Source organism: Neocloeon triangulifer, unplaced genomic scaffold (assembly GCF_031216515.1).
Source record: "Neocloeon triangulifer isolate White Clay Creek 2 clone unplaced genomic scaffold, ASM3121651v1 ptg000002l, whole genome shotgun sequence".
Taxonomy (NCBI): domain Eukaryota; kingdom Metazoa; phylum Arthropoda; class Insecta; order Ephemeroptera; family Baetidae; genus Neocloeon; species Neocloeon triangulifer.
This window is the reverse complement of record NW_026775545.1, coordinates 8,268,786-8,296,720: the sequence shown is the minus strand read 5'-3', so window position 1 is coordinate 8,296,720 and position 27,935 is coordinate 8,268,786. Positions and strand designations below refer to the sequence as shown.

The 27,935-nt window shown below is 39.1% G+C and overlaps 7 protein-coding genes across 10 annotated transcripts; 5 read left to right on the top strand and 2 right to left on the bottom strand.

Moving 5' to 3' along the window:
- The first annotated feature begins 28 nt into the window (after positions 1-28).
- On the top strand, positions 29-2,837 carry LOC132205538 (uncharacterized). Its single transcript, XM_059634638.1, has 6 exons — positions 29-602; positions 934-1,390; positions 1,613-1,857; positions 1,943-2,110; positions 2,164-2,371; positions 2,424-2,837. The coding sequence occupies exons 1-6, from the start codon at positions 247-249 to the stop codon at positions 2,556-2,558; spliced, it is 1,569 nt and encodes a 522-aa protein (XP_059490621.1). The 5' UTR covers positions 29-246; the 3' UTR covers positions 2,559-2,837.
- Positions 2,827-3,997, bottom strand: LOC132205540 (coiled-coil domain-containing protein 124). Of its 2 annotated transcripts, none has more exons than XM_059634639.1 (5): positions 3,840-3,997; positions 3,604-3,775; positions 3,412-3,546; positions 3,189-3,343; positions 2,827-3,122 (listed from the first exon to the last, which is right to left on the bottom strand). In XM_059634639.1, the coding sequence occupies exons 2-5, from the start codon at positions 3,760-3,762 to the stop codon at positions 2,930-2,932; spliced, it is 642 nt and encodes a 213-aa protein (XP_059490622.1). In that variant the 5' UTR covers positions 3,763-3,775; positions 3,840-3,997; the 3' UTR covers positions 2,827-2,929. The 2 variants fall into 2 exon arrangements, with proteins under 2 accessions (XP_059490622.1, XP_059490623.1); XM_059634640.1 differs by having other exon boundaries at positions 3,604-3,772; positions 3,840-3,966.
- LOC132205536 (caprin homolog) lies at positions 3,973-8,446 on the top strand. Its single transcript, XM_059634635.1, has 7 exons — positions 3,973-4,133; positions 4,833-5,087; positions 5,169-5,486; positions 5,679-6,152; positions 6,243-6,729; positions 6,903-7,196; positions 7,333-8,446. The coding sequence occupies exons 1-7, from the start codon at positions 4,020-4,022 to the stop codon at positions 7,437-7,439; spliced, it is 2,049 nt and encodes a 682-aa protein (XP_059490618.1). The 5' UTR covers positions 3,973-4,019; the 3' UTR covers positions 7,440-8,446.
- On the bottom strand, positions 8,443-9,118 carry LOC132205541 (copper transport protein ATOX1). Its single transcript, XM_059634641.1, has 3 exons — positions 8,961-9,118; positions 8,810-8,885; positions 8,443-8,754 (listed from the first exon to the last, which is right to left on the bottom strand). The coding sequence occupies exons 1-3, from the start codon at positions 8,967-8,969 to the stop codon at positions 8,615-8,617; spliced, it is 225 nt and encodes a 74-aa protein (XP_059490624.1). The 5' UTR covers positions 8,970-9,118; the 3' UTR covers positions 8,443-8,614.
- Positions 9,119-9,121: 3 nt separating this feature from the next.
- LOC132205537 (protein lin-9 homolog) lies at positions 9,122-12,959 on the top strand. 2 transcript variants are annotated; one of them, XM_059634636.1, is made up of 8 exons: positions 9,122-9,280; positions 10,053-10,205; positions 10,457-10,890; positions 10,947-11,082; positions 11,149-11,433; positions 11,550-11,954; positions 12,093-12,278; positions 12,392-12,959. In XM_059634636.1, the coding sequence occupies exons 2-8, from the start codon at positions 10,071-10,073 to the stop codon at positions 12,584-12,586; spliced, it is 1,776 nt and encodes a 591-aa protein (XP_059490619.1). In that variant the 5' UTR covers positions 9,122-9,280; positions 10,053-10,070; the 3' UTR covers positions 12,587-12,959. The 2 variants fall into 2 exon arrangements, with proteins under 2 accessions (XP_059490619.1, XP_059490620.1); XM_059634637.1 differs by lacking the exon at positions 9,122-9,280 and adding an exon at positions 9,343-9,462.
- A 348-nt stretch (positions 12,960-13,307) lies between these two features.
- Positions 13,308-23,304, top strand: LOC132205057 (NBAS subunit of NRZ tethering complex-like). Its single transcript, XM_059633897.1, has 39 exons — positions 13,308-13,442; positions 13,532-13,666; positions 13,785-13,891; positions 13,956-14,089; positions 14,141-14,271; positions 14,318-14,758; positions 14,946-15,188; positions 15,255-15,485; positions 15,538-15,735; positions 15,796-15,921; positions 15,971-16,201; positions 16,259-16,351; positions 16,409-16,623; positions 16,779-16,871; positions 16,934-17,123; positions 17,196-17,327; positions 17,388-17,537; positions 17,926-18,083; positions 18,143-18,331; positions 18,386-18,488; positions 18,536-18,741; positions 18,796-18,908; positions 18,967-19,142; positions 19,193-19,383; positions 19,439-19,559; positions 19,615-19,745; positions 19,799-20,046; positions 20,095-20,327; positions 20,384-20,592; positions 20,642-20,754; positions 20,808-21,223; positions 21,280-21,482; positions 21,538-21,651; positions 21,708-21,881; positions 21,942-22,104; positions 22,161-22,402; positions 22,463-22,586; positions 22,640-22,753; positions 22,808-23,304. The coding sequence occupies exons 2-39, from the start codon at positions 13,589-13,591 to the stop codon at positions 23,093-23,095; spliced, it is 6,822 nt and encodes a 2,273-aa protein (XP_059489880.1). The 5' UTR covers positions 13,308-13,442; positions 13,532-13,588; the 3' UTR covers positions 23,096-23,304.
- A 227-nt stretch (positions 23,305-23,531) lies between these two features.
- On the top strand, positions 23,532-27,130 carry LOC132202420 (myotubularin-related protein 10-B). Of its 2 annotated transcripts, none has more exons than XM_059629339.1 (11): positions 23,532-23,753; positions 23,917-23,977; positions 24,066-24,202; positions 24,257-24,412; positions 24,475-24,599; positions 24,664-24,801; positions 24,949-25,256; positions 25,347-25,493; positions 25,549-25,712; positions 25,775-25,945; positions 26,083-27,130. In XM_059629339.1, exons 1-11 carry the CDS (start codon positions 23,697-23,699, stop codon positions 26,629-26,631), a joined length of 2,013 nt encoding a protein of 670 aa, XP_059485322.1. In that variant the 5' UTR covers positions 23,532-23,696; the 3' UTR covers positions 26,632-27,130. The 2 variants fall into 2 exon arrangements, with proteins under 2 accessions (XP_059485322.1, XP_059485315.1); XM_059629332.1 differs by having other exon boundaries at positions 25,549-25,721.
- Positions 27,131-27,935: the final 805 nt, after the last annotated feature.

Below are 27,935 nucleotides of genomic sequence, written 5' to 3'. Positions count from 1 at the left end.
ACCCTCCCACTACAAAAAAAGCATAAGGCGTTCCTTTTCCTTTCCCTTTTTGTTTTCCGTCAAGTCAACAAAAGTGACACTGTGACAGTGTGACATAGGGATTAGCTCTAGTGTGACAATCAACGATCAGGAAAGCAGTTGAACGGGGAATGCTAAATATCGACCATGTAAACAACAGCCGCGCGTAGAAAGTCCCTGAACATTCCTCGACCCTGCGGCTCTTCCTCTACACGTCGTAATTATGAGATGAGCCGAATCCTGATGCCGGAACCGACCCTTGGGGAGCGTTGCAACGGCGCCCTGTCGGCGCCGCGCATTCGGCGCCTGCTGGGCCACTTGTGCAACAGGTGCATCCCCGCCGTATTGCGTAGACACCACAGGGTGCGTCCTGCAGAGACGGACCTGAGCCAGGCCGACGATGACAAATTTGAGTACCTGCAACTGAACCCTGAGCGCCGCATCAGGGTCATCCACCACAATCCTGAGGATGACGAAAAAAATAAGCAGAAGTCTGACAAGGAGGTGGAGAATATCGAGGAACCGTCGGTGGAACCTACAAGTGATCAGTATTGGTTTGTCCGAGGGTCTCACTGCTCCTACAGGTATAATTATAAACCTTTTATTAGTGACGTCAAAAATATATTCATTAACTTCAAAATCATATAAAAATAAACACTGAAAAATTGTTAAATTTAAAATTGTTTGAAACTTGTACAAAATTGAAATCTATACACTTTTAAGTCCTTCATTATTTTGATTATTTCATTTTCAATTTAAAAATTAATTTTTTTTTTTGAAAGTGGAATATTAAAGCTAAGAATGACTTGTTTTTTTTTTGTTTTTTTGTCTAACAACTTCCATATTTCTTAAAATATTTTTATTTTTCATGCTTTTTTGCTATTGAATGTTTCAATTTTATTCTTTCTTACACAGGTTGATGAAAAACAAGGCTAAGGCTAAGCAGAAACAGTTGGAAGCATTCATCAGGAGAGACTCTGTGAGATACAGTTTCCATAAAAAGGAAGCGGAGAGGAAGTTGTCGTCGGACGTGTCGGAAACTGACGCACCACCTAAATTTGGCACAAAGGATGCCCCTCTTGAAAAGGATGAAGATGTTGAAAAAATTGCCAATGACCTGCTGGATAAGGTGTTCAAAGACGCAATCACAGCTGCGTCGGAAAAAATCATTTCAACCTGCAGAGACGAAGATGTCGTGGACATTGCCGACATTAATATTTCTATCGACAGCACTTTTGTTAACGAAGCATTTGTTAGTGACGAGCCTAAGGGTGGTCTAGATTTGCACGGAGAAATTAGCAAACCTGCTGTTGTTGTAGAAGAAGTTAAGCTGCCCATCAAAATGACGGCGGAAGAAGAAAATAAAATCAAAGCAAGTTTTTCTAGTCTCATAATTTATATATATCATTTAAGCAGAAAACAGCGTCATTATATTTTTTATATTTAGTTTGTGGTGCGCGTTAGAGCAGGTTTAATTAGTATTAATTATTTATTATTAAATGTGCTAAGAAATATATGATCTCTAATTGGCTCTTGGATGAAATTTTTAATGCTATTAATTATCGTTAATTATTAATATTTTCTCTTTTCTCAGAAACCAATGATCATGTTCCTGCATGGTGCTGGCTCCAGTGCTGAAGCCTGGACTTACCTTATTGACTACTTCGCACTAGCAGGCTATGAGGTTTTGGCACCTGATATGTTGGGACATGGATTCAGTTCTGCGCCAAATTCAAGCAAAGCATATTCTTTTGCTTGTCTACTACAAGATGCGTTGCAAATTTTTGATACCTATGTCACTGGAAACAAAAAATGTGTTCTTATCACACATGGCTATGGGTAAAAATTTATTATAATTTTTAAACAAAAGTTTGTTAAAAAAGTTCAAGCAAAGTTTAATAATTTAAACCTTACAAAAAATCAGTTGCAGTTTTGGTGCTGCAGTAACAAGATACCGACCACAAAGTATCTCCCAGTTGGTTATGATAAGCGGAGGTGGACCAACCCCTTTGGCCCCACCCAGTGGAATATATGCCTTGCCAAGATTTTTGCTTGGATGTGCCAAACCTCTTCTCCTTTGTGGTTTTAGAAGGTAATTTCATGCTGAATTTATTGTATCTGAATTTAAATATAATATTTTTTCAGGGAGTATTTTTATGCTCCAAGAGGAAAGAATCTGATTTTCTGTGATAACATTGACATTCCACCAAAAGTTTTACTCTATTTGCGACAGGGCCAGCACTGGCCTCAGGGCGACTCCAGTTTTCACCGTCGCATTACCATACCCACACTCCTGGTGCACGGGATGAACGACCCATATATAACACTCGTTGAAGAATGTGAAATGGAGAGGGTGAATATTCAGCCCGATTTAAATTACTGCTGTAAATTATCACTTTTTTTAGACGATCCCACGCTCTTTTCTGGAAATATTGCCGGAGGCCACACATTTTGCAATGCAAGAGACTCCCGACGAACTGTGCCACATGATCCATTGTTTCATAACGTTGTGGGAAAAGGGCAAGGGACTGAGCAAGTGATATTTAGCGAATTCTCACGGAAGTGCCTTTTTTTTTAATTTATTTTAATATGCTTTAGTCATGACAAATTATGACCGAAATACTCATTAAATTTGATTAGCCCAGTATTGCAGCCAACCAAATGCTGTCCTCAATGTAAAGATGCTTTTATAATGCATTTATTAATTGGATTTTACTGTCCATTGTTAAAAATATTTTAAATAAACAAGTATCTCCACAAATTAATCATACCCGAGAGGGATATACAAGTTTTTGGATATGCAATTATTGTTCAAGTTGTGGTTATTTTATTTACAGAAAATTTCGAAGCACAGTAACATGCAGTGTCAGTTTTAGAATTTCACAGCAACATCAGATAGATACTATGTATATTAAGCCTGTGGTTTCTGGTTCACTGGGTTTTTTGGCGACTTCAGCCATTCTTTCCAAATCAGTTGCTTGATTTGCGATAGTCTCATGTTAGGGTGTTCAGCCTTCAGCTGTGGCAAACGTTCTTCCTCAAACGCAGCATAAGCAGCTTTCAGTCTTCGCTCAGGGTGGCGGTCGATTTCAGGTTCCTTTTCACTAAAAAAATCAAATGATTTCAATTAATAACTTATAAAAATCATCACAAAATTGTTTTTTTTTTACCTCAGGACTGAGATTGCATCATCGATGCTGCGAGCTTCAAGTCCCTCAACATCCAAGCGGTTTACATTCTCGACCAAGGGTTTTTCTATGTGTGTTTTGACCTCTTCCTTCTTGTTGGCGGCAAGTGCTGCCACACGTCTCCTTTCAGCTTCAGCCTGTGGTGAATTGTATGTTTGTTTTTAATAAATAACTTAAGCATTAAGAGGTTGCCATCTTTCATTACCTCAATCTCAGCTCTGGTAACTTTCGCCTGTGTCTGCTTCCCTCCGATTTTAATTTTGCTAACCTCCTCCTCTAAGGAGGCCTTGCTCTCTGCTTTTCTCTGCAGCGCCTCTAATTTCTTTTTCTCTTGCTCCTCCTAAAAATTTTATTTGTATTCTCGGTTCAAAATTCAACAGCCATAAAAATGAAATACTTTTCGCTGCTGCTTCTTAGCCAACTGCTTGTCATCGTCTCTCCAAAACTCATCCTCAATGGCCTTCTGTTTACGAGCAGTCTCCTCTTCTTTCGCTGCTTGCTTTCGGGCCTTGGCAACCACGGCTTTACTGTTTTCACCAACAAATTTTTTCGGCATTATTGATTATCTGCTAACATAGAGAATGGAATTTTAGTTAAAGAAGAGATGAAAATACAAAATTTTGTCCTACATACTTGCGATAATCAAAATTTTTGTTTGCTGTTTTGACAATCAGCTGCCGATTCTCCAATGAGTCCACTGACTGGGGGCGTGGTTGTGCGATTTTTTTGCAACTTTGCACCGTCTTTTGTTTGCTGCGCAAGCTATCTGCGCAATGGAACGAAAAATTCATCCGAGTTGTTGCCGTACGAAGGATGCCTTCTGCCTCAGCGAAGCTGGAGAAACAAACCTCCACAGAGGTGGTGGAACCGCTTAAGCAGGTTCTCACCATGATCGAGCACAAAAAGCGCAATTTGGAGAAGCGAAAGGTATAAAAATCGTCGGCCAACGCGTTGAATTTCGCCCCTAAATCGCCCTTTGAAAATCACTTCCCGTCGTCGCCATGTTGCTCTTCGGTCCTCGCCATGTGCTCTGATTCGTTATCGAATGCGCCCTCCCTTCGATGGAACATTCATTTACGGCATCCGATTGCTCACTAAGTTTATCGGCCGTAATTTCGGCTATTAGTTGTAGGAAAGTGGTCTCTTTTGGCCGTTTTCGGCGGGCGCGGCCAAACGCCGGCGCGTGAAAGGCGCACTGTCCAAGGCCATGGCTGTCGCTTGCGTGCACGGCCAAAACTTCCGCATTAATTTTCTGTGAACAATGCTCATTACGTGTTGTTTGTGTGACAACGAAGATAATGGCTTCAATGAAAATTAAGATAATTGAGAATCTATTTATGTATCAGCCCCCATACAAATTTCAATGTTGATGCAATAATATATTAAAATTGCTTACAATAAAGATAAGCACTGAATAAGGGTCTAAAAATTTTGGGATGCTTGTTTGATTATTTAAAAAAATTAATGACCCTTCTTCAATTATTAAAAAGACATTTCTAATCCATGATGAATTATTATTTATGTACTCCATCAACGAACGATTGCCTGCTATTTTTATTAGTACGCTGTCCCTGAACTTCTTCACAAATTTCACAATCTCCAAAACTTAAACAATTGTTTTTGCAGGGTAAGCTGGAGGCCTATAAAACTGAGCAGAAGAATGGCAAGGAGCTGAACAGCGAGCAACAATCGGCAGTGGCCAAGTACGATGAGGTCATCCAGACCCTTGCTTTTGCCAACGATCTGGTCAAGCAGATCCAACAGTTGGAAGTGGACCACGCCAAGGTGACAAAGAAGCAGCAGAAAAAGGATCTGGCTAAGGAACAGTCTGATAAATATCAAAGGGACATCCAGCGAACCAAGGACATCATCATTATTCAGGTAGATTTGATAAAAAAAAATTATATATATTTAAATAATCATTTCAATTAAAATTTTCTAACAAATTTGTATGTACAATAGGACGTACTGCAAAGTTTTGAAGATGAGCTGGTTAGATCTGACTTCCTCGAGGGCAAGAATGGCGCTGTCGTTGTTACCCAAGAGGATGTGGACGTTCTGGAAAAATTGGCCTGCTTCTTGTTCCCCAAGAAGTCTGGCAATGACGAGATTGTCTCTGGTGCTGCCCAAAGTTTGGTCAACTTGTTGGACAAGAAGAAGAAGGAGTGGAGTGTGACGACCAAGACCTATGCTGAAATCTTTGACCTGATCATGACCGTCAACAACTGTGACTACTTTAGAAACATCAAGAACGTACAAACAGCCACTCCTGTTGTACAGGTAAGAATTAAGTAGAAAAAATGTTAAAAAAAAATCAAAATTTTTCGAATTAAGTACAAATTTAGGTTATCACTTAACAAATTTCAGTGCCATCATATCGATAATAAAATTTTATCTTATAAGCTAAAAAGTATTTAAACAAGATAATACATACCCAACCTTTATTAACTTTCATCTATTTTTATTTATAAGGAACCAGAACCTGAGGAGGTTGATGTGGTTGAAATTGAAGACACCCTTGTGGATCCTGCCATAATAAAGAAAGAGATAAGTGGCTCACCCTCCCTGAAAACCCTGCCCCCTGTTGCCCCACTGGTTGCCCCTCTTCCAATCGTGGATGCCCCTCTGATGGCCCCTCCGGTCGAGACACCATACTTTGTCGCAGCACAGGTTGCGCCACCGCCACAACACTTTGTGCCGCCTCCACAACAGCCGCCCGTCCACTTGCCACCCCGCCAGACCATCAGTGATGTCATTGGACAGAGCAACAGCGCCTTTGACTTTCTGCAGGAGTCGCAGATTGAGGCCGAACCACCAGCAGCAGTCATGATGGCACAATTCCCTCCAGGCATGGCACCTCCGACTGCACCTGCTGCTTCAGCAGTGCCACAACCAGACTTTATCCAGGCCATTCCATCGCAGACATTCACAAACCAAAGTTTCCAGGTTTGTTGAAGTTCATTAATATTATTATTTTTCTTTTTGATTTTGTAATATCATATTTAAACTTATGATGTAAAACTTTTTGTTTCTCAGGTGATGGCCCAAGGTGCAGTTCCTCCACCACAAGCACCTCACCCACAGTCAGTTTCCCCAAAAACCACAATGCAGCCGTACCCTCCAACCCAGCAGCCCCCTGCTTTCATTGAAGAAACCCAGCCATTGCAACAACGCTCCGAAGAGCCTAAGCAGCCGGCCACCCCCGCCTCTTTTGCTCAGGCGGCCACCTATAGCAGCCTCACCCAACAGCCAAAGCCTCAGAACATAACCAACGGACCACCAGGTTTCCCACCACAGCAGCAGAAGGTGCAGCAGCAGAGCCAGTTCCAGCCAATTCCCACATTGGAGCAAGAGCAGGAAAAGGAAAAGGAGAGTAACACATGGAATGGTGCTGAGGGTGACGACCAGCAACAGCGAGGTGGCTTCAGGGGAAAAGGAGGCGGCCGAGGAGGTCGTGGTCGTGGAGGTGCTGATCGCAATGGATATGGTAGCAGGCCCAGGCAGAATGGTCAGGGACGCCCTGGTAATATTTTATTTCAGTTACATAATAAATGTATTAAATATTTTGCCGTTTTGTCGGGCTGCTAAACAAAATTCTGTTGGTTCATTTAGGCATTTGGTTAATATTTTTATTAATATTAAGCTTTATACAGGAATTTGTAAATAAATACTGTATTCCTCAAATTTTCAATTCAGGTGGCTACCGCCAGGACAGACCAGAAGGTGAAAAAGGCAGCTATGAGAATGGTGTATCTGATCAGAAGGGCGGAAGCTTCCGTCGTGGTCCTCCAAAAGATGGGCCACGTGAATTCCGAGAGCCTCGTGAGCCCCGTGAGTATCGCGAACCTCGAGAGCCACGGGAGTTCCGTGAACCACGCGAGCCACGGGAGTTCCGTGAACCACGCGAGCCACGAGAGAACAAGGAGTGGAAGGATTCTCGGGAGTGGCGGGACCAAAAGGAGCCAAGGGACAACAGCGGAGGCCGCAGAGGTAAGGAAGTTTTGTTTTTGGATATTATGTTTAGTATAGCCTTTTAACAATACTTAGAAGATTTTAAAAATAATTTGATTTAGTTTTTGAAATGTTTAATTGTTTTAAATTCTAATCAAAGATTTATCTCTGTTAGGTCCTCGTCCCAATGGACAGTTCAGAGGTGGCCGTGGTCGTGGAGCCCCAGGGGGCAACCCTAACCCAAGGCCGCAGCAGAGCCAGCCTGTGAAGCAGCAACAGTAAGACGTCAAGTAAGACATGTTCGGAGCCAGGGCAAGGAGACACTAAGCAGACACAGAGGGCAACAACTCGTGATCAACCTACCATCTAAGCAACGGAACTAACTCTCCCCCAATGTGTGTCTCCTCTGTCCGGCGAGCTCCCAACTTACGATGAATTCCACTTAAAGCGCTATTAATGAGAGAGAAGTCTTTTGTTTTCAACAAGAGAGAAAGATTTCTGCATCTCTTTTTTTTTGTTCAAGAGAAATTACGAGAAAAATGAAATGACTAGTAAACTTAAGCTAATCATTCATTGTTGCAATCGATGGACCTAAGAAAAAGCAAATCAGTTCACCTGTATCACAAATGTGAAGTGAAAAGAGGCGATGTTGATATGTAAAATTTTTTGATTATACAAACTTTACGTGATTTTAAGTATTATATTAATTGATAATTTTAAGACGAACCCACTCGAAACTCATCTTTGTATCAATTCGGCTATGGAAAGGGTCAAGGTCAGGACATTCTAGTGCAACTCTTTGCCACTTCCTACTAGCTTTAGTCCTCGGTAATCCGATCATCGGGCACTTGGCCGAGAATTTTACAATTTTTAGTAAGTCGTCCCGATCTGGACCCTTCCCTAGAAGTCCCAACACCATAATTTGGCAGTTACATTTTATTTTGTTCATTATTCCATTATTTGTTCTCTTCATGCAAGTTTTGTACTTTGATTGGGTGTCTATTAGACGTTTTCTTGGTAACTGATTAGTTAACTCATTAACCAAATTTGTTGCATTCAGATCTCAATTATGGACATTTATTTTCACACATATTCATAATATAATGTGACTGACTTGAACGATGAAGAGCATTTTCTCACCTAATCTTTCCCTCGCTAACAAATATCTGTCATTCGCATTTATTTCGTGTTCTAATTTCATTAAGTTCATTCACTATAATAAAGTGGCGAAAAGTGTCCAAATTTACTTCAAAACAAGATTTCAATAAAAAAAAGTACAGTGAGCTGAATCTTTGGTAATTTATTTTATTTTTTCACTCGCATCAGCAAAATTATATTTGTTTTGAGAGGTAACAAGAATTTATCCTAACTTAATCATACAAAAATAAAATTTAAACGGGATCAAACAAATAAACATTATTTCACATTATCTAGTGGAATTTTCAGGAACCATAAAACTAAGCATCTGTTGACCCAACATAAGCTGTGGTTTTTCCCGTCTTTTTTATGGTCTCCAGCAGGCTGTCCGCATCAATTGAGGAGGTCACAAGGACCTGCTGTTTCTCCAATGAAATCTCAACTTTTTCCACACCTTTGTCTATAAGGAAGGCGAATATTACTAAAAATTAAATTAATTTACCAACTTGCTGTACCTTTCAGTTTGCCAAGAACCCTTTCGACGGCACCAGAGCACCCTTCGCAAGTCATCTCAACAGTGAATTCGTGAACCTTAAAACAAAACGTTATAACAGATTGAAGTAAAAAGTTTGTAAAGAAGGGTAAAAAATGCTATTCTTTCTATACTTTAGCCATTTTTGTAGAAATATTAGTAGATCAAAGAGTCTTGTCGTGTCAAATGGATGTGATAATATATGGTGAATGAACAATGAACAGCCGGAGTTCATTCAATTTTGTGGGTGTAGCTGCGGCACGGCCCACTCTTCCGACAGTTCCGACGTTGCCAGATAGTGCGCCGAGTTACTGCGCAACGAGTCTGCGCCCGTGCGGCGCGTCGCGTTTGAAAAAGCCAGAGGAAGATGGCGGATGCCTGACGCTTTTTGCAGTCTTTTCGACTTTGCCACGCTCATTCGGCCTGATTTTGCTGCTTGGAGACAATATATTTGGTAAATCTCCAAACTTAAACCAAAAATTTGCATGCTAAATATAAGTTTTGTGGCATTTGGAGTATTTTCGTCCCTCCCCATTGGACTCGTTCAGCCCGGGAGTTTTTGTATGTCTGCGTTTGGCGGGTTATCTACAATTGCGGACTCGTCAGGGAGTTATTTTGCCAAAATTCTGATCGAAGGTTTTCCATAGCTCATTTAATAACTTGAAATCAAATTCTAGGTTGCGTTTTCTAATTAGTTCGCCCAGAGCTTAGCGTGTTTTTAATTTGAAATCGTTTCATTTGGACCAAATTTGTGAAGCTGCAAAATGGCTCAATTATTTTTTGGTGCCCACTACATAATACCATTTTGGTATTGGTACCCAGAAGATAATTAAATATTGAGTGTATAACGTTAGCATGCAGCAACTTAGAGCTGTTGGTTCTGTTGTCATTTTTATAACTATTGATATGTAATTAAGAATTTAGCCTAAGGTTAATTGCAGATGAAAGAAACTTGACGATAAATAATATTTTAAACTTAAATTTATATAGGACCAGTTTAGAGGACCCCCGGCTTGTTTGATAAAATCTTAATTTACAATTACATACTTTCACAAAGCCACCATTATTGAGCTATAGTTTGGTGTTTTTTACTTAACATTTTCTCAATTCTTAAATTTTATGTAAAATTTAACAAATTTAATTTTAAGAATTATATACAATTTTTTTTCTAGTTTGTAAATTACGAAAATTGTGAATAGAATTTTCATGCTTTTCTTTTATTTCAGTCTTAGCAATTTCTCACAATGAGTTCAAAACGGAGAATGAAGCATGAACCTGAGGAGGAGGCAGCTCCATCTCCCAGCACCAGCAAAAAGACGAAAAAAGGTGAAAAGCCGACCCCTGACCTTGCTGCCACTGTGCTGAACAAACGTGGAATGGTAATATTATTATTTAAATATAGTCATAGCATAAATACAATCTTTTGAATTTGATTTAATCTGTGACGTTTTACAAACTTTTCCTCTCTTCAAAGTTAAACGTTAATTTAAATTAATTAAGCAGTTGCATATTTTATAGCTAAAATATTTTGTTCTTTATTTTGCATGCCTATTTATTCTTAAAATTGATTTTAACAATTCAAACTTAAGTTCTCAAATTAATTTTCCTATGTTATGCAATTTTTCCACAGCCACAGCGCATTCGTAAGAAAAACAGGCTTTATGAAAATGACGATATTGTCACTCCAACCAAGCAGTCGCCTAAAAAAGCAACAGCAGTCACTCCTGCGACACCCAAGCCTACCCCTCCATCTACCCCCAAGGTGACGACCCCCAAGATTGCCATGAAATCCACCCCCAAAGTGGTACCCACACCTCCGGTTGCATCAACATCGAAAGATAAAGAAGAAGTCAAAGAGAAGGAAAAAGAGCCGCCCAAGAAAAAAGAGACCAAGCCTCAGTCAGAGAAAAAAGTCAAAGGTGTTTCAATCCTCACGTCTGACACATTTGTGGCCCCAGATAAGAAGATTGCACAGAAAATTGGCGTTCGGCTCAGAAACTTGTTGAAGCTGCCCAAAGCTCATAAATGGGTTTGCTACGAATGGTTCTATAGCAACTTGGATAGGTAATCTCGTATTAAAATTTGCAGTGCCTCAGTTCTAATAATTGATGTATTCTCAGGCCTCTGTTTCAAGGTGACAATGACTTCATGACTTGTTTGAAGGAGTCATTCCCTCAGCTGAAAACTCGAAAGTTGACACGAGTCGAGTGGTGCAAAATAAGAAGGATGATGGGAAAACCACGTCGGTGCTCCCCAGTAAGTTCTGTTCAATTAAATGTACAATTTTTTTTAATAAACTGGTTATTTTTAAATTATTTTCAGAGTTTCTTCGAAGAAGAGCGCCGTGAGCTGGAGAGAAAAAGAACCAAAATCAGAGCCCTGCAGCAGAGAAAAGCGTCGACGGATATGTCAATGTTCAAGGAATTGCCAGATGAAATTCCCTTGCAACTCTCCATTGGCACCAAGGTCACGGCTCGCCTTCGCAGGCCCCAAGATGGTCTCTTCTCTGGCTCGATTGACGCTGTTGATACTTCAAATAACACCTACCGTATTACGTTCGACCGACAGGGTCTTGGCACCCACTCTATCCCCGATTATGAAGTCTTAGTAAGTACATTTTGCCCTACAGGAAATTACAAAAATATACCAGACTGTAATGGAACTTCAAAAAATTCCACAAGCCAATTGTGAAGTCATCTAAGCTGAGTTTTAATTTTTTTTAGTCCAATGATAACCCTGAGATGATTTCTGTGGCAAGCATTGCAGCCCGCATGCGCCCCAGGTCGTATAGCAGCCTGCCGTCTGAGATGACCTCACGCTTGAAGATGGACAACACTCCATCATTGCTGCCACCTAAGTTCAAACCACAGCACGCAGAGAGCACCGGAGGATTCCCTGTCAAATTGTTGGAGACAATTGTCCGGCTGCAAAAAATTCTGAAAATCAAGCAGTTCCGTGTCAGCTCCCTGAGAGAAATGAACTCTGAAGCTGAGCGGCGCGTGTCCATGGGGATTCCGTTCCCCCCTGACTTTGTACGACGCTACGCTATTTCTGTGCTGGAACTAGACAGACTAAATGTCGCTCTGTCTGATTTGCTGAATGCCATGCAGGAGAATTGTGGTGATGGGGTTAGTAAAAATTTAAAAATATACTATATATTACAATAATATACAAGCAATAGTTTTCATTAGGATAAAAAACTAGTTTCTAGATAATTTAAAATAATTCAAAATTTTCAACTGATAAATATAAATGTATTTTGACAGTTGTCTGTAGACGACACCGTTGGCTCTGCGGTTGCTGTGGCACCTTCTACTTTGCGTCAACTCAGCGAGGAAGAAGCTCGAGTTGTTGTTATTCGCCAAAACGAAGCAAAACAAAATCATATGGTTAAGAGCGATAGGGCAGTTCATCTTATTTCCTCTTTGACCAGCATTATGCTTCAGCTGAAGGTAAAAAAATAGTAAAAATTTAATGTTTCTTCACTTTACTTTTATTGAGCTATATTGCTTGAGTTCTTTTATATTTTTTTATATGCAACACTGATGAATTTTATATTCCTTAGGGTTTGGTGCTTGCTGAAGGTGACAATGCATTTGAGCTGCAAGTGCTGCAAGAAACGGTGGACAAAGTGCGCCAGATGCTACACCCGTCATCTTTAAAAATTTTCCGAGAATGCGTCGAGGACCCCCTTGACAAAATCCAGCTGGGTATGGGACACCGTGGAATGCTGGCGCCCTTTCTCACCCAGCGAGCCTAGCGATGAATCTGATCAAGATTTTGCTGAGGCTCGTAATGACAGTGCTGATTCAATTGATGCATGATTGAATTTCATGCTAATATGGTGTAATATATAAAAATTTTGAGTCATGGTGTTTTCAAGAAACTGCATGTTATAGTTCAAAAGCGCTGACATTCACTATTTAATTTGTTGATTTGATTTTTTTATTTGCTAATAAGCAGTTAAAGGAATATGTATTAAAGTAATTTTGCTTTTGTACATGCTAAGGTAATTATTGTATAGTACCCAGATATGCTGTTATTTTCATATTGCAACCGGTTGAAAAAAATGTACTTCAAGGGGTCTAATAATTGAGAAAAATAAATATATATCTAAATAATAAAAAAAATTTGAGATTTAGTTGAAAATAAAGTCTATCAATTAACCACAAGGCAATCTCTGCCTATAAAGAGATGCACGATCGAAATATTAAAAAAAAATTACAAAACAAAAACAATTTTAGATGAATCAATCCACAAAATTTTTATATGGTTTCTATTTTGCATAATTTAAAAAATTCGGCTTAATGCAGCAAGGCGCTTCGCCATGCATGCAAATAGCAAAATATTCATCACTGAAATAACAGCTATACTTAATTATATTAAATCTGCAGTCTGGTTTTTCCCCGCTTCTTTTTGTAGCCACCCCATTCTGATTGGTTGCAATCGGAGGACCGACTTTCTGATTCGCTGCCGGTGTTTGACTGCTCAGCTGTGTTTCTTCAGGACGATTTTTGACGTGGTGTGGTTCTGATGTTCTGATCGCTGCAAATGTTTGTATTTTATTTTTTCTTCGCTGACCGATCAAAGAAGATTTATTTGCAGTGAGAACAAAGGTTTGTCGAATTTTATAGCATTAAAACACTATATCCTGAAATTAAACGATCAGCTTGGCAGCTTATAACTGATCGCTTCTGCTTTTCAGTTTCTTGGAAAAGTTTGAAATTTCTCCAAATGCGCAAAAATTGAGAGAAACTGCAAGATGGGACAAAAACCGGGTGACAGCATTTTGTATGAGTTACTTGTCTACTCAGAATGGGTTCAAGAGCCAGAAATATTTGTAAGCATTTTTTATTTAAAAAAATAAAGTACATAACCCTAAATCTTATGAGGCTGAAATTATAAGGGTTAATGTGCTTGATATTTTCTGTAATTTTATACGTCGATTGTGTTTTCAGTTGAAGTTAACCAAGCCGCAAAACAAGCTGCTTAAGTTTGCAACTCATCCGTGGATGTTGAAGGAATTAATTCCAAGATCAGAAACTGTCAACGACAAAATTGCCAGGTATATTTAAATATCTTTTTTTTGCGCAATTTTTTCCCTATTTAAAGCATTTGAAAAATTCTAGATTGATTTCTGCTAGATTGCCATGGCAATTTGCTGTTGGAGATGAAGGAAAAGTGGTGGCCATCATAGAGGACACCATGCTGGAAATCAGAACGTCCAGGGACGAATATTCTTCAATTGTCGGCAAAGCCTCTAGTAAAATAATCAAATGGGTTCCCCCAAAATTTTCTAATGCATAATCTGCAGTTGCCAGAGACCTTTTTCCGCAGTACAGGAAAGCAGTCTGGAGTCCCGACTGCAGTTTATTGGCTTGTGCCTTTAGCTCTGGAAAAATTGGGCTCTATGACCTCCTTGGGAGCAACATTCTAAATATTGAGGTGACTGTGACTATTCCACTGAAATCAAACTAAACCTCACATTTAGCCCAAAGTGCCTCCAAACGAAGAGTGGCCAAATGCAAGTGAGGCTGTCAGTGGAGTTTTGTTCCTGGAGGATAGGGTCAAAAGCCCGAAGTGGTCGTACGAGCTAATCGCTATCGATTACAAGGGTAACCTACGCAGTTTTTTGGTGTCACCTACGGAAGGATTCCGCGAGCATCACACATTCAACTTCTCGTCTTACTATCGAAATGGAATCACCACCGTTTGCTTGTTACAACCAGGGAACTTGCTTCTCCTCGCAGGCCCCTCTGATGTTCAGATGGACCAAAAGGGAAGGGGTGGTAGTGCTGGCATATCTGTGTGGAGGGTTTTGAGCGACCACCCTTACTATATTCCTGCCATGTCAAGTGAGGAGGACTTGCTCAGTATTCAAGGCCCAAGAGGAATTTGGGGCTGGTTGCCTTCATTCAGATACAGTCAACAGGTAATATATTATTATTATTTGATAATTGTTTACTTTTTACCAAACCAAGTAATAATGACTTAATAAAATTAAGATTATTAATATTCTTACTAGCATACATTTGAGGATAAGAAAGCTGAAGTATAAAATTAAATCAAATTTTTTGGGAAAGATTTGCATAATATTTAACAAATTGTTCTCTCTACAGAGTGATGTTTTGGCCATGCGAGTCTCTCCAAAAAGCAGATACCTGGCCTGCATACACACATCTGGTGCTATTTCTCTTTGGCACATCCCCTCCCTCCGTCTTTTCAAACACTGGAACTTAAAAGATCAGCCTGACCACAATGCTGTAAATCCGCAACTGATTCAAGGAATTCAGGAAAAAACTAAATATCAAGAAAACTGCATCGATTATTTACCTGTAGACATTAGTTGGTGGTCTGAGCAGGTAAGAAAATTCACATTAAGAGAAATCGGAATTTCTAAAAAAAAAAAAAAAATTATTTAACTATAGGTGCTCATAATTTCAAGATATTCTGGAGCCGTCAGTGTGTGCTCGATATCTGATTTACAAAATTTGTTGGGCGAATCTCCTGAATTTTTTGCTGGGCAGCCACAGATTTCCGCGGCCTATGGGGATGGGAAGGGTTTTCTCAGCCTTGAATGCGAAGTAAACTTTACCAGCAAGAAAAGGTCAGGCTCCCAATTTGACGACTCTACGGAAGAGGAAGAGATAGATGAAGAAGTAAAATTTTCCCAAGCGCTATTTATGTATGATATTTAATAAAATATTACAGGTCAGCAGTGATGACCTGGAAGTAAATGTTGATGCCTCTATGTTGGCCAAAGGTGCTGGTGCCGTCAAAGCCGCTCTGTACTGGGTCACGGATAGTGACAAATTTAAGCCTCCAAGGTCTAATCCAAAAATAATGAAACGAACATATCGATTGCTTGGTCTCAAAAGCACAACACCAGAGGAACTCTATTCTAGAAAGGTTCAATATCTTCTATTTGAAAAAAAAAATAATAACACGAAAGTAATGGAAATTGATTAGATTGAAAATGAGGAGTATGGAGAAGCACTGCAACTTGCACGAGCTTATGGTCTGGACTGTGATTTAGTTTATCAGCGGCAGTGGCGTAACCAGAAAGTGTCTGTCGCAACTATTCATGATTATCTTGTAAGGAAATTCACTTCATTATTGAAATGTTGTTGAAGAGTATTTTCAGAGCAAAATCAGCAAAAGGTCGTGGGTGCTGAAAGAGAGTACAGAGAGAGTACCTGAAACTGCAGCAGCAGCAAGAGAGTTGCTTCAGTTTGGTCTTCATGCTACAAGCAAAAGAGTCTTGTTCTCTGTTGCCTCCAGCAGTGAAGACAGCATGACTGGATTTGAGTCAAAGCTGCAAACGCTGGAAGATGGGGATGATCCCGAAAGATTTGATAATGTTGACACTAGTGATGTAAATTTTAAATCCCAGTTTAAACCATAAATAATTTCATGGATGCATTTATTACAGCTTCTCCAAGAGGACTTAAATGCAGAGCAGACAGAAATCATTCGAAGTCGGCAGAAGCTCCTTAAGTTCATGGACATGCTTGCCACTTACGAAGTAATTCTTAAAAATAGTAATTAATATTTTAGCATTAAATTAAATTAACAATTTTAGTTGATTTTGGGCAAAGAAAGCGACATCCTATACAACCCAGACTTCTATGACAAATTCAGAAATCAATCTCCTTTGAAATCGGCGCTGGAATTTGCCCGTAATGGAAATTGGCAAGCTGTGAGCATAATGCTTACTTACCACAGCCACAGTCTCATGAAACACAGACTTCCTATAATCTCCAATTTACCAGAGACAATTGATCCTCATGAATACAGGTAATAATTTTTTTGAAACAATATCGTATCATCATTGTTGCAGAAAATTGTCTAATCTGTGGGTGGGACTTCACCCATTGTTTTTATGGAAAATAGGAAGATAAGACAATTTGGGCATTAGAAAAAATACTAATTTTTATTTCAAACCAAAACAGGTCTCTCCTGCCTGAATGCGACGAGGAGGAAGTTGTCCCTCGGATAACAGATATTTTACGGGATCAGGATTGGAGCGAAACTTTCTACTTCAGGTATTTTCTACTATTGAGATAAAATTAATGCACACTGATAATAATGAAATACATTTAACCAGAATGGAAGATGATGAAGGAAAGCTTCTATATGACGAAAATCCATCTTTATTAGAATTTGCCAAACCTGTACTTGATAAAGATTTGGTGACAAATTGGTACATTGCAAGGGCTACTCAGCTAGAAGAGCGGAGCAAACTGGTTGACCACGCATTAAGTTTCATCACCCTTGGCCAAGCAAGGAGTGTTACGGTATAAAAATATAGCTCTTGCAAAGGCAAGGCAGCCAAAAGGCACATAAAATAATAAAAAAATATTATCCAGGGTTTGGAAGATTTGTATGGGGAGCTATCAACCTTAGAGACAATGGTGTACGATGTTCAGCTTGAGAAACTCAGTCTTGCTGGTCTTAGAAAGTACAACAATCTTGAGCAGGCACATTTACTAGTTAGCAAGGTAATTATTATAATTATTTATTAAATTAAATAATTAACTCTGCTACAAACCCCTTTTCAGTCTACGTCTGAAACGTTTATCAGTGACTGTCGGCGCTTCCTTCTCCCTCACCTTCTCAGGTGCGAAAAGAAGCAGCCTGGGAGTAAAAGGAAACTATTCCATGACCTGATTGTTGATATAAGTCGTTTAAGTTTGGTGCTTCCACTGCAGGTAATTTAATGCAAATTATTGAAAATGTACTCAAAATATTGTAGATATATATTTTTCTTCTACAAAAAAAATTCCTCCGTCGATTGGCTACTACGAAATATCAAGAAAGTGAAATATCAACTTTATGTCCCATCAAACGATAATAATTTTTTTTCCTTTCGGCATTGATGGCATGTCCTGGGGGGAATAGGGAATAATTTGAAAATTCTTTTGAACCACAAATGGAGTACTAGATAGGTCACTTTAAATAAGTTGCGTGCCATTGTTAATTTATACCATGCTTGGAGAATAGTTATCTGATTGGCCACGGAACAGCTTGTTTTGGAACAATATACCTATTTTACCTTACACGCACCTACTCAAAATTATTATCCCTCTTTTTATGTAGGTGTTCCGTCACTTTAAGAGTGAGCAAACTGGGCCTCTTGTGTCTTCAACCGAAGAAGTACTCGCTCTTGCTCTGGATTGTGTCTACTCTTATCCAGGTGCTGACCAGCTCGACATTGCATTTCAGTACATTGACTGCTTGCCTGAAAAGAGTTATGGGTAAGTTATTTTCAATAATTTCTGGTGAATATTGTATTGTAATGAATTATTTACAAAAGGGAGACAAATAAAGATGTGCTCGAACTTCACTATCAAGTAGACAAACTCCAAGGGCACTTAGCTGCTGCAGAAATTCTCAGTCGTCATGCCAACCTCAGCCTGCCAATTTCCAAACTGAGAGACATGGGCAATGACGAAAAAGCATCATTCATGACCTTGACACAAATGGCTCGATCCCTCACCAAGAGGTAGGTTGGCAAAAAATCCATATGAATTAGTTTTAAGAAAATCTGCTATTTTAGAACGCCAACTGCAACGCAGGCTCAGTGGAGTGCCCTGTTGACAGATATGCTAAGCTTGCAGGCAAAAGTCTTCTTGTGCATTGAACTGGAAAAATGTTTTGAGGTTTGTTGATTTCCCCCCATTTTTGTTTTAATAGCCCAAATCTGCAGATTTATGCGGAAACGATGCTGGCGTCTGGAAATAAAGCAAACATTCGATATGCTGGCTCAATTATGGAGTGCAGCAAAAGCGAAGCGTCTGATAATAACCAACAGAAAATTCAGTATGATTCAAGTGTTTCTCTTATACTGAAAGCCTCGAGAGAATATTTTGACTCCTCTGAAAGTCTGGCAGACCTCAGCATGGATTACGCAAAGTAAAAATCAATTAATCCTACCTTGATGGTGAGAATAAATTTTATGAATTGAAGGTGTTGCCTTTTGTTGATTACTGATGAAAATGATGAGATCAAGGAGGAGTTAGATCTCATTGCGTCGCTCCAAATTCTTAAAGATTTTGGAGTTTCGATCCTTCCAATTCAAGGTTTGTATGTGCCTCTTATAATTTAAGCTCCATTAAAAAAACTTACTCGATCTTACAGTACGCTTAACTTCCAACAAATTGAAGCTGCTGAGAGATTGCTTGAGGGCAAAAGCAACATCGTACCGGAGTTCACAGCGCCTTCTTCAGTTAGCAAGTTTTTTGCGTATCTGCAAAGATGACTCAAGGGCAAGAGAAGCCTCTGTTTTAAATTTGATTGCTGAAGCTGCTTTAAATGTAAATATCACCAGTTTCATTTGCTTAAAAACTGAAAACGTTTTCCTCAGGCATGTGATTACACGTGTTGCGCTGACATCTGTCAGAAAATGATGGATAGATGTCACACTTCTGGCTGGGAAATTGCAAGAAAATTGGCAGAATGTGCTGATTTTCATGATATTGCTGTTAAACGACGCCTTTTGGCATTTGCGCTTATGAATTGCGAGCCTGTCGCAATGCAGGAGCTGATCAACCAGAGGTAATAAATAATTTTCAAACTTAATGCTGACTTTAAAAACCATAATGTTCTTTAGCCACAAATTAGAAATGCAAATGCTGCATGAAAGGATTGGTAGCAAAATGGCTGATGGAGCAATGAACAGTTTTACTGCAATGAGTCCAACCAATGATGACTTTTGTGATGCGCTCTCTTCGGTAACTCTTAAATTTTGCTTCTGTGTTAAAAAGTCTTAAATTACTTTAATCCTAGCCTGAAGTTGAGAGAAAGGAGTTCATAGCTATTCCAAGGATAATTCAGCAGTCTGCTGCTGTTTTGAAAAGCAAGACGAGAAACGTCCTGCAAAACATAGGCAATGAGACATACTGGAAATCAGCATTTGAGTACAAATAACCAAAATCTTGGGAACAATGTTTAAATTTTTTACTTCCTATAGTTGGCTTCCACAAGCTGGAAATGAGCGATGCTCCATCACAGACCGAGTTTTCACTCAAGGCTTCCACAGCTTCTATTCTGACTTACATGGTCCTAATTGCCACGAGAGCAGCCTTGGCTATCACTATGATAGTTTTTCCATGCCATTAAGTGATCCAACCATCGATCTCTTGATTTCAATCGTGCGAGTGTCGATTTTGGAAGAAATCACTGAAAAGGATTCTGAAGACGTTGGACTGAATGACGACGGTAACAAATAACATTTTTGTTAACAAATCTGATGATCTCAATTTGTAGTCATACTCAAAGCTGTTAAGAGCGTCTTGCCTGAAGATTTCCATCTTGGCCTCTGTCTTCTAGCGTCGATCAAAGATCTATCCCAAGCCAAGGAGCTCTTCCTGCAGCTTCCAAGATCAATAGTTACCCTGCAAACAGCTGCATACTACTTTGCTCTGAAAGTGTGTGCCGAAGAACTGCCACCTGATAATTTTGATGCGCGAGTGAATTCCTCACTCAGCAATCCCTTCCAGGTTTCTTTGTATTATTTGTTTTGCTAGCAAAATATATTTTATAAAATATTTTGCAGCTCATCCATGTAATCAATCAGGACAAACTTCCAAACTGCACTCCCACGGAAACAAGTTCCGAGGCACGGAAGCTCCTTTCGTCTTTCATCGCACTGCAAGGGGAATTTTTGCAAACGCTCCAGCTTCAAAGTCTGGACTGCGGAGTTGATCCTTTGAGATTCTCACACGATGAACAATACAGAAATGATTCCATTTTAGGCCTAGCAATGTAAAAGCAAATTTATTTAAAATTCGAGCTCTCCAATTTACACATTTAGGACGGACAACCCTGAACAACTTGAGTTGGCTCAAAGCCTGGCGGAAAAGTACAAGATCTCAGCATCGCAATTGGCAATTTCATTTTTGACTCATTTGCTTTTGGACGATAAAGGTAAATTTCTTTTTTGAATTTGTTTTCTATTCTGAAGCTTCAAATATTCTTAGGTGTAAACCAAGAGAGATTGATGGAAGCTGTGTCAGAACAAGAGGAAAATCTTTCTCTGGGTGAGATAGAGCAGCTTGAAAATCAAGTTCTTCCGCACATCTCTGGCACAGATCACTTACGCCTTATCAGTTATTATATGGTGCTACAAAAAATAAGCGACGCCAACTTGTTCTATGGTCTGCCACCAAGTCAGCACATAAAACTCATTAAGAAAGTTCGCGCAACTTCCCCGGACATCGACTACAAGATTTTGAGCTCTGACCCGGATGGTGTTCTTACTATGCTTGCCAAAATTTTGTCCAAGGACAATATTTTGATGGTCTCCAAACTCTTAAAAATCCTCCCAGGTTCTTTGAGGTGCACTATTCAACCTGGACAGTTATACCGAGCTTGGATGTTGAAATTATTCTTTCAAGTAATAAATTGTTATGTTTAATGATATCAATTTTATCTAACGTTTTGGATTTTAAGGTGTCTAAAAACTCAACGGACGAGCAATGGCAGGGAAAATTCAACATTTGCAAAGAGCACTTTAGCAAGCTCAGTGCCTCCGAGTTTGAAGATGTGGCTGCAGAATTGTTTTTTTCTCGTGACGCATACAATCATATTTCCAGAGAATGCAGACTAGAATTTTTGTCGGAAATGCTTAAATTTAGCAGAGGAAGACAGCAAATGTATGTTTTATTTATAAATACTGATATGAGGATCTTATGAATTGATTAATTTCAGTGAGGAGTGGGGCGCTGTTGCCACAAAGCTCCAAACCTGGAATGACCACCTCGAATTGTTCTCTGCCGACAAAATGGAAAATTTAAGCTCGGCTATTTCATTAGAGTTTGCAAAGTATATAATGTTGCAGAAATTTTGTAAAAATATATAATAATCAAATCTAATCTAAGGCGTTTGGAAATGTCTCGAGGGGAGGAGGATGAAGTGGAAGCAGTTGTCGATGACATCCTCTTGTCTGAAATTCCCCTTTCAGGTGTAACGACTTTGCTCTCTTTAAAGATATTAGACATTCCCTTAGGTTCATATCTCACCAAGAAACTGCAGGTTGCTCGGGAAACTGAGAGGTATTTTTTTTTAATTTAAGTTAAAATACCATAAATAATTAAAAATTAAATTTTTTTAAGATGGGATCTTGTCTGTGCTATATTAAAAAGACTGAACCAACTATTCCGTGATATGCCTGACATGTTGGTGGACAAATCGCTTCTCCGAGCGCAGATTGAGCCACTCTGCGCTGACACGGATGTGGACCCAGCTGTCCGACTGCAAGCTCTGAAGTTAACCCCTGTAATAACTATATTCTGGAGCTATTTCCTTTTTAAATTTCAATTATTTATTTTCAGAGAGTTGCTCAAAAGTTGTCTGTGGAATCTGACGACGCTGACGGCAAGAGTTGTGCCCTTTACACTACACAGGCTGTGCTGGCCACTGCTTGGCCTGACTCGCAGGAAGTGACTGTGAAGAGCGAGGATCTGGAGAGCCCGCAGACAAGGAACAAACTTTTCGATTTTTTGCTGAGTGAAGCAAAATCTTGGCAGCAGCTCATTGCTCTAAGCGAAGTGCTGAAGGCCTGGCACTCAGCAGGGTATGTAATTATCAACTTAAGTATAAATAGGTTTTATTTAATTTATTATTTTTAATTAAGATTGCAGTGCAATGACCTCTGGACGCAATTGGTGCCACAAATGCTGGATTCGAAAGACTCGTGCCAAAACGAAATATTTGAAATTTTGCATGACATTGTCATAACAAAGGGAATACCGTCAGAGGTGATTGAGACAAGTTATATAATTATATTTTTGACGTTTAAAATTAAAAATAGGGTCTTCTGGAATTGATTCAACCACTGCGTGGCGTTGATCAAAAGTTGCAGCTCTATTTGATGAATGAGGACACAATTTTAAAGGAACAGGCGTTGATTCTGTTTGAAAATAAGGTTTGGAATACTTAGATTAAATTTAAGAGCAAGATTAATCTTCATCATTTCTAGGAAACGGACTGGGAACAGATTGTCTCTTCAGACCTTATTACTATGCTATTGGAGAGGAATCTTGTGACACTTGTGATTTCGACCCCTGTCTACCCTTACATAATTGCATGCCTTCTAAAGGAGGAAGCCACCGAACTAATCGAAGAAGTTGTTGAATGTCTCTTAAGAGCTGGACACAAGGCAGAGGCAGGGTCATTGCTGCTGCAAGCTAAACGGGTGCCCGCCGCTCTGTCAACATTTTCAATGGCAATGGGATCACTTGGCAGTTTATTCCGGCTCAAGTACTAGTTCACTAAACAATGTTTTCTTGCGTCTTAAGTCTTAATATGTGTGTTACAAACTGAATTTTTGTTAAATACTGGTTAAAATAGATTTTTATTTAATTGTTTGTGCTATTGGAACATAAAGCAGGTGCGCTGTTAAAGAAAGCAAAAAAATGTTCCTTGATTTTTTATACGTGATAAAAATATTACATTATAAATTAATTTTTTCTCTGATCAAAACAATTTTGTTTTATTCAAGATCATGGAAAATTTTACATGAAAAAGATTTAAATTATCTATAAATTAGATAGCATCATGCATTTCTGTTTCTTATTCATAAATTAAATTATTGCAATATATTTATCATATTATTATTATGCCTCTGCAAAATGCGCCACGCAAAATAATCTAACGTTGGTAGCGGTTGGTATGTAGTTGGTAGCCCTGTCGTCGTGGGAGAGAAGAAAAAGCAGAGGAGGGTCATCAAAAATTATCTGGCAGGTGCATCGCAAATGTAAACACACGGAGCTTCAGTTTGCAGTTGCTGTTTTTAATCATTTAAGTTACTTTAATTTGAACATGTGACTTAAATTTCTGTTCGTCAGTTTTCCTTCTCAGTTGGTAAAATGACGCACAGCTTCAAAAGCTACATCGACATCAAGGAAAACCACTTCGGTGCCGAGGTAAAAATATGTACACATTTTTATACATACGGTGCACACTCACACGACGACACGACAAGCCTAGAAATTCAATTATGCATCTGGGACGTAGAAATTCATGAAGAAAATGAGCTTCTCCTACATGTTAGCTGCGATTTTTTCTAAAAGTGGTCGCAATTTGCAGAGTCTGGACACCAGTGGCGATGAGTCTTACATCGAACAGCGCCAACCGCGACTTCTCAAGGGTGAGAGCTCGTCACACCTCACACCTGCTTTGAATTTTGATTTCGAACGATGATTCACTTTTTACTATTATTTTTTTCATATCCACAGGCGAGGCTGTGACCGCAACTGAGGACAATGTTCTTCAGTTTGTTTCACTGAGTGAACGAAAACACGGCAGGTCGGGCACTTTGTACGTGACTAACTTCAAACTATCCTTCATCCCAAGCGTCTCAACTAGAACAGACGTGAGCTTTACTGCCAAAAACTAAAATCGATTTTTTTAACTTTAAAATATTTAGAACCCTGAATGCCAGCACAGTAGCTTACTTGACGAATTCGATGTGAGTTTATGCAACATCGACTGCATCTACCATATCACTCGAGATAAAAAGAGGAAGCTGGTCGGAGGCCAAAATGTTTCTAGTAAAATCAAAGGACTTTTGGTTGTTTGCAAAGTTAGTATTTCTTCCAAACGAATCGTACTATTTTAGTATTTTATAACAATTTTCTTTTTTAGAATATGCGAACACTCACATTCAGCTTCAAGTTTGCCAATGTGAATAGTGGAAGGAGCATTGCCAATGCACTTCTGCATTACGCTTTTCCTCGACGACACCACCTTTTATTTGCTTATGATTATAGGTGAGTTTTCGTCAATGAGATTTATTGATATTTCTTATGTTAAAGAAATTTTGATGATTTTCAGAGAACCCTATGTTAGAAGCAATCAAAACAACACCCAAATGTTTCAAGATCAATCAGATTGGCTGGATGAGTTGAAAAAGTCAAATTGCATTGGCTGGAGAATTACGTCATCAAACACATCTTACAACTTATCAGCAAAGTAAGCCTAAAACAAATTTACTAGAGTAGATAAGGTTACCAAAAATACCTAAAATAGTTTTTGGGCCTTCCTAACTTGTAAAAATATTTACTTGTTAAAATATTTTTAATTTAATTATAAACATTGTTTTTTTTTGTTTGTTCAAAGTTTGCCTTCCTTTTTTGTTGTTCCTGAGGGAGCCCTCGACTGGCAGCTGGAAACTGCCTCAAGACACTTCCGAGGTAATCGACCGCCTGTGTGGTGCTGGGGCACTAACGAAGGTGCAGCCCTGGTGCGCATGGCCGACATGCTGCCTGGTATCAATGACAGGGTGCAGGAAAATGTGATGCTGGAGCAAGTTAGGAAGGCTCACCCTAAGAAAAGGCAACCACATATCATGGACCTGCAGAAGTCCCTGCCCACACCGAGGGACTTGCAAATAAGCTTTTGCAAACTCCGGGATATCTGCTCGCCAGGCAAGGAAATTTTTATTAGTGTTTGAGCCACTTGGGAGCAAAAATAGTTTAAAACTTAATATTTTTATTTGATAATTAATATTTTTTTAGAATCGGCCAGTCGGTTCTGGAACCAGGAACCAGATTTCTTTGGCCGGATGGACTCCAGTAGGTGGTTGCATTATGTGTCTGGTTGTTTGTCGATTGCTCAACAGGCTGCTCAGATTTTGGCTTCCGGCGCAACTGTTGTCCTTCAAGGTAATTTTCTCTTCAATTATAACTAAATGCTCATTCCTAAATTTTGCTATTTTAGAGGGCGAGGGACGTGACGCGTCAACAATTGTAAGCAGCCTGGTTCAGTTGCTTTGCAACCCCTCAACTCGTTCCATCGTAGGCTTCCAGTCCCTAATTCAAAAGGAGTGGGTTGCACTGGGACACCCGTTTTGCTCTAGACTTGGCCTCATTGCTGAATCGGAGGTTGATCAGGTTCGATTGGCGGTTTTTTAATTTTTCAATATTTTTTTATTTCTAATTTGCAGTCGCCAATGTTTCTGCTTTTCCTGGACTGTGTTTGGCAAATTTTGAATCAGTTTCCTGGCAAGTTTGAATTCACCGAGACGTATCTGACCACCTTGTGGGACGCTTGCCATGTGGGAATCTTCGACACTTTTATTTTCAACTGTGAAAGAGAACGAGCTTGTGCAGCAACCGTAAGTCATTAAATTTTTTTTAAACAATATGAAAATATTGTTATCAAATAATTAATTTAATGAAATTGTTGGAAAAAAGAAACAAATTACCCAGGATTGAAATTGAATATTAATATCACTTGAAATTTTAATTGAAGGACACCCACAACCCTCTACATTTGAGATCGGTTTGGGACTGGGAGGAGCAGTATGGCCCTGAAGATGTTGCTCTCTTCCGCAACCCTCTGTACGCCCTCAAGTTGGAAAAACCACTATCTACAAAACTGAGTGCTCTGCCCATCAGCTGCGGCCTGTCCTCACTGGAGGTATGGCAGCAGTGCTACTGCCGGTGGGTGCCCATGCTGGAAATGACAGGCGGGGGTCGCGTGCAGGTCAACTTCCAGGTCCGTCTGCTGGCAGAGGAGATCGTCGAACTGCAGAGGAAGGTCGAGATCTGCCGCAAAGGCGGGCATCCCGACCGGGTGGCGCCCTTTGACTTTTCCGAGGAATTTTCTTTTGCCTGTGATAGCGCGCTGCTGCGCAGCCGTTTGCAGAACAACCCAAGCTCCTTCTTCCCCTTCATGAGCCACTCGGCCTGTGTCGGCGAGATTTTGCTCAACACGAGCATACTTGGCGATGAGGATGAGTCGGACGATCGCGACGCTGGTCTCAACGAGTCCACCTATAGCCTAAGCACAGCCGTGTAAGCCACTTTTGATTTCTCTCTTGCACTATAGACAATAATCAATTATCTCTCCAACTCTCAAAAGTCTCAAATTGATAGTTTAGGCGTTGAACGTTTGTTCTATATTTAAAGAAAAATTAGCTTCCACTGTAAATTGGAACTTAATTGTAAGTTATTCACAGGTTATTTAAGACTGCTGAAGTTTTGTAGTCAGTTGAAAAGTTATATAAAATAATTTATTATTTCCGTCATCTCAGCGTCATTCACGTTTAAGGGAATATCGAAAGTAAAAGCATAATTCAAGCGTAGATTCAAAGCATGTGGCTAAGTAAGGATTTTGCAGCAAACATCACAAACACTTTAATTTTATATTATCGTTCACTTTTCATCTGGTTATTGTTGAAGTTTTTAACTATTTATGAGAAATTAGCATTAGATAATGAAGACAATATTTTAACTCTTATAAAAATACATGAATTTGAGAAAGTCAAAAAGATTTTTATCCAGAATCATGATATTTACTCAACAAAGACACTACTTATCTTTCTGATAACATATATTATGCACGCTATGTTATATTTTGGAAATGCTAAAAAAACCTTCTCATTTTTAATGTGCCTTTTGAAGTTATTCCTTACCAATTAAGAGACAAAAATATTGTTAAAGCTGTTGAATTTCAAAAGTTGTGAATTATCGAATTCCTTGCACCTTTTACCAAGGCAGCTTCGTAAGATAAATAAAATAATGTTGATTAATTAGGCAGACGCAAAAGAAAACGATGAAAATCAGGGAAATGACAAATTTATTGATTTGTTATTTTCTGCCAAAAATAAAAACAAGAAATTGCGTTTAAATTAGAGACAATCGCTATCAATTTACTTTGTGATGTAGAGCATTTTATAAAATAATATAATCACTGCAAATTTGATATTTAAAATTCTCATGTCATAAAGTTTTGTAGCATTTCTAGTCTAGCTAATTTTAATCCACTCTTCAACTTATTCAATGCAAAAACAAAAATCAAATTGCTCCGTGCGTATTCAGCTAAATTGTTAGCCATTAAAAACCGTACCTACTAGAATTAACCGCCGCCTCTTTGAATTATTAACCAACATTGTTAACTTCCATATTTGTTCAAAATGAAAATTTTTCCTGACCTTATTTACGAAGAAATAAATATATAAATGAAGTAGAAAAATGTTTGTAATTTTAAATACCTGAATCTGACCTGAATCGCCAAAAAGAAAATGGTTTAAGAATGAATCAAACTAAAACAATAAATGAAATATTGAAAAATTTAAACCGGGCAAACCTCGTTACAAAGAA

Excerpts from the sequence above, each read along its gene's own strand:
- LOC132205538 (XM_059634638.1), top strand. The coding sequence starts at position 247 with ATGAGCCGAATCCTGATGCCGGAACCGACCCTTGGGGAGCGTTGCAAC. Across the intron at positions 1,391-1,612 it reads AAGAAGAAAATAAAATCAAA|AAACCAATGATCATGTTCCT; the intron begins GCAAGTTTTTCT and ends CTCTTTTCTCAG. Across the intron at positions 2,111-2,163 it reads CTCCTTTGTGGTTTTAGAAG|GGAGTATTTTTATGCTCCAA; the intron begins GTAATTTCATGC and ends ATATTTTTTCAG.
- LOC132205540 (XM_059634639.1), bottom strand. The coding sequence starts at position 3,762 with ATGCCGAAAAAATTTGTTGGTGAAAACAGTAAAGCCGTGGTTGCCAAG. Across the intron at positions 3,547-3,603 it reads CTAAGAAGCAGCAGCGAAAA|GAGGAGCAAGAGAAAAAGAA; the intron begins GTATTTCATTTT and ends TAAAATTTTTAG. Across the intron at positions 3,344-3,411 it reads TTACCAGAGCTGAGATTGAG|GCTGAAGCTGAAAGGAGACG; the intron begins GTAATGAAAGAT and ends AATTCACCACAG.
- LOC132205536 (XM_059634635.1), top strand. The coding sequence starts at position 4,020 with ATGCCTTCTGCCTCAGCGAAGCTGGAGAAACAAACCTCCACAGAGGTG. Across the intron at positions 6,153-6,242 it reads TCACAAACCAAAGTTTCCAG|GTGATGGCCCAAGGTGCAGT; the intron begins GTTTGTTGAAGT and ends TTTGTTTCTCAG. Across the intron at positions 7,197-7,332 it reads CAACAGCGGAGGCCGCAGAG|GTCCTCGTCCCAATGGACAG; the intron begins GTAAGGAAGTTT and ends TATCTCTGTTAG.
- LOC132205541 (XM_059634641.1), bottom strand. Across the intron at positions 8,755-8,809 it reads GGTTCTTGGCAAACTGAAAG|ACAAAGGTGTGGAAAAAGTT; the intron begins GTACAGCAAGTT and ends CCTTCCTTATAG.
- LOC132205537 (XM_059634636.1), top strand. The coding sequence starts at position 10,071 with ATGAGTTCAAAACGGAGAATGAAGCATGAACCTGAGGAGGAGGCAGCT. Across the intron at positions 10,891-10,946 it reads TTCTATAGCAACTTGGATAG|GCCTCTGTTTCAAGGTGACA; the intron begins GTAATCTCGTAT and ends ATGTATTCTCAG. Across the intron at positions 11,083-11,148 it reads AACCACGTCGGTGCTCCCCA|AGTTTCTTCGAAGAAGAGCG; the intron begins GTAAGTTCTGTT and ends AATTATTTTCAG.
- LOC132205057 (XM_059633897.1), top strand. The coding sequence starts at position 13,589 with ATGGGACAAAAACCGGGTGACAGCATTTTGTATGAGTTACTTGTCTAC. Across the intron at positions 13,892-13,955 it reads GTCAACGACAAAATTGCCAG|ATTGATTTCTGCTAGATTGC; the intron begins GTATATTTAAAT and ends GAAAAATTCTAG. Across the intron at positions 20,593-20,641 it reads TCCATTTTAGGCCTAGCAAT|GACGGACAACCCTGAACAAC; the intron begins GTAAAAGCAAAT and ends TTACACATTTAG.
- LOC132202420 (XM_059629332.1), top strand. The coding sequence starts at position 23,697 with ATGACGCACAGCTTCAAAAGCTACATCGACATCAAGGAAAACCACTTC. Across the intron at positions 24,600-24,663 it reads TTATTTGCTTATGATTATAG|AGAACCCTATGTTAGAAGCA; the intron begins GTGAGTTTTCGT and ends GATGATTTTCAG. Across the intron at positions 25,946-26,082 it reads AACGAGCTTGTGCAGCAACC|GACACCCACAACCCTCTACA; the intron begins GTAAGTCATTAA and ends TTTTAATTGAAG.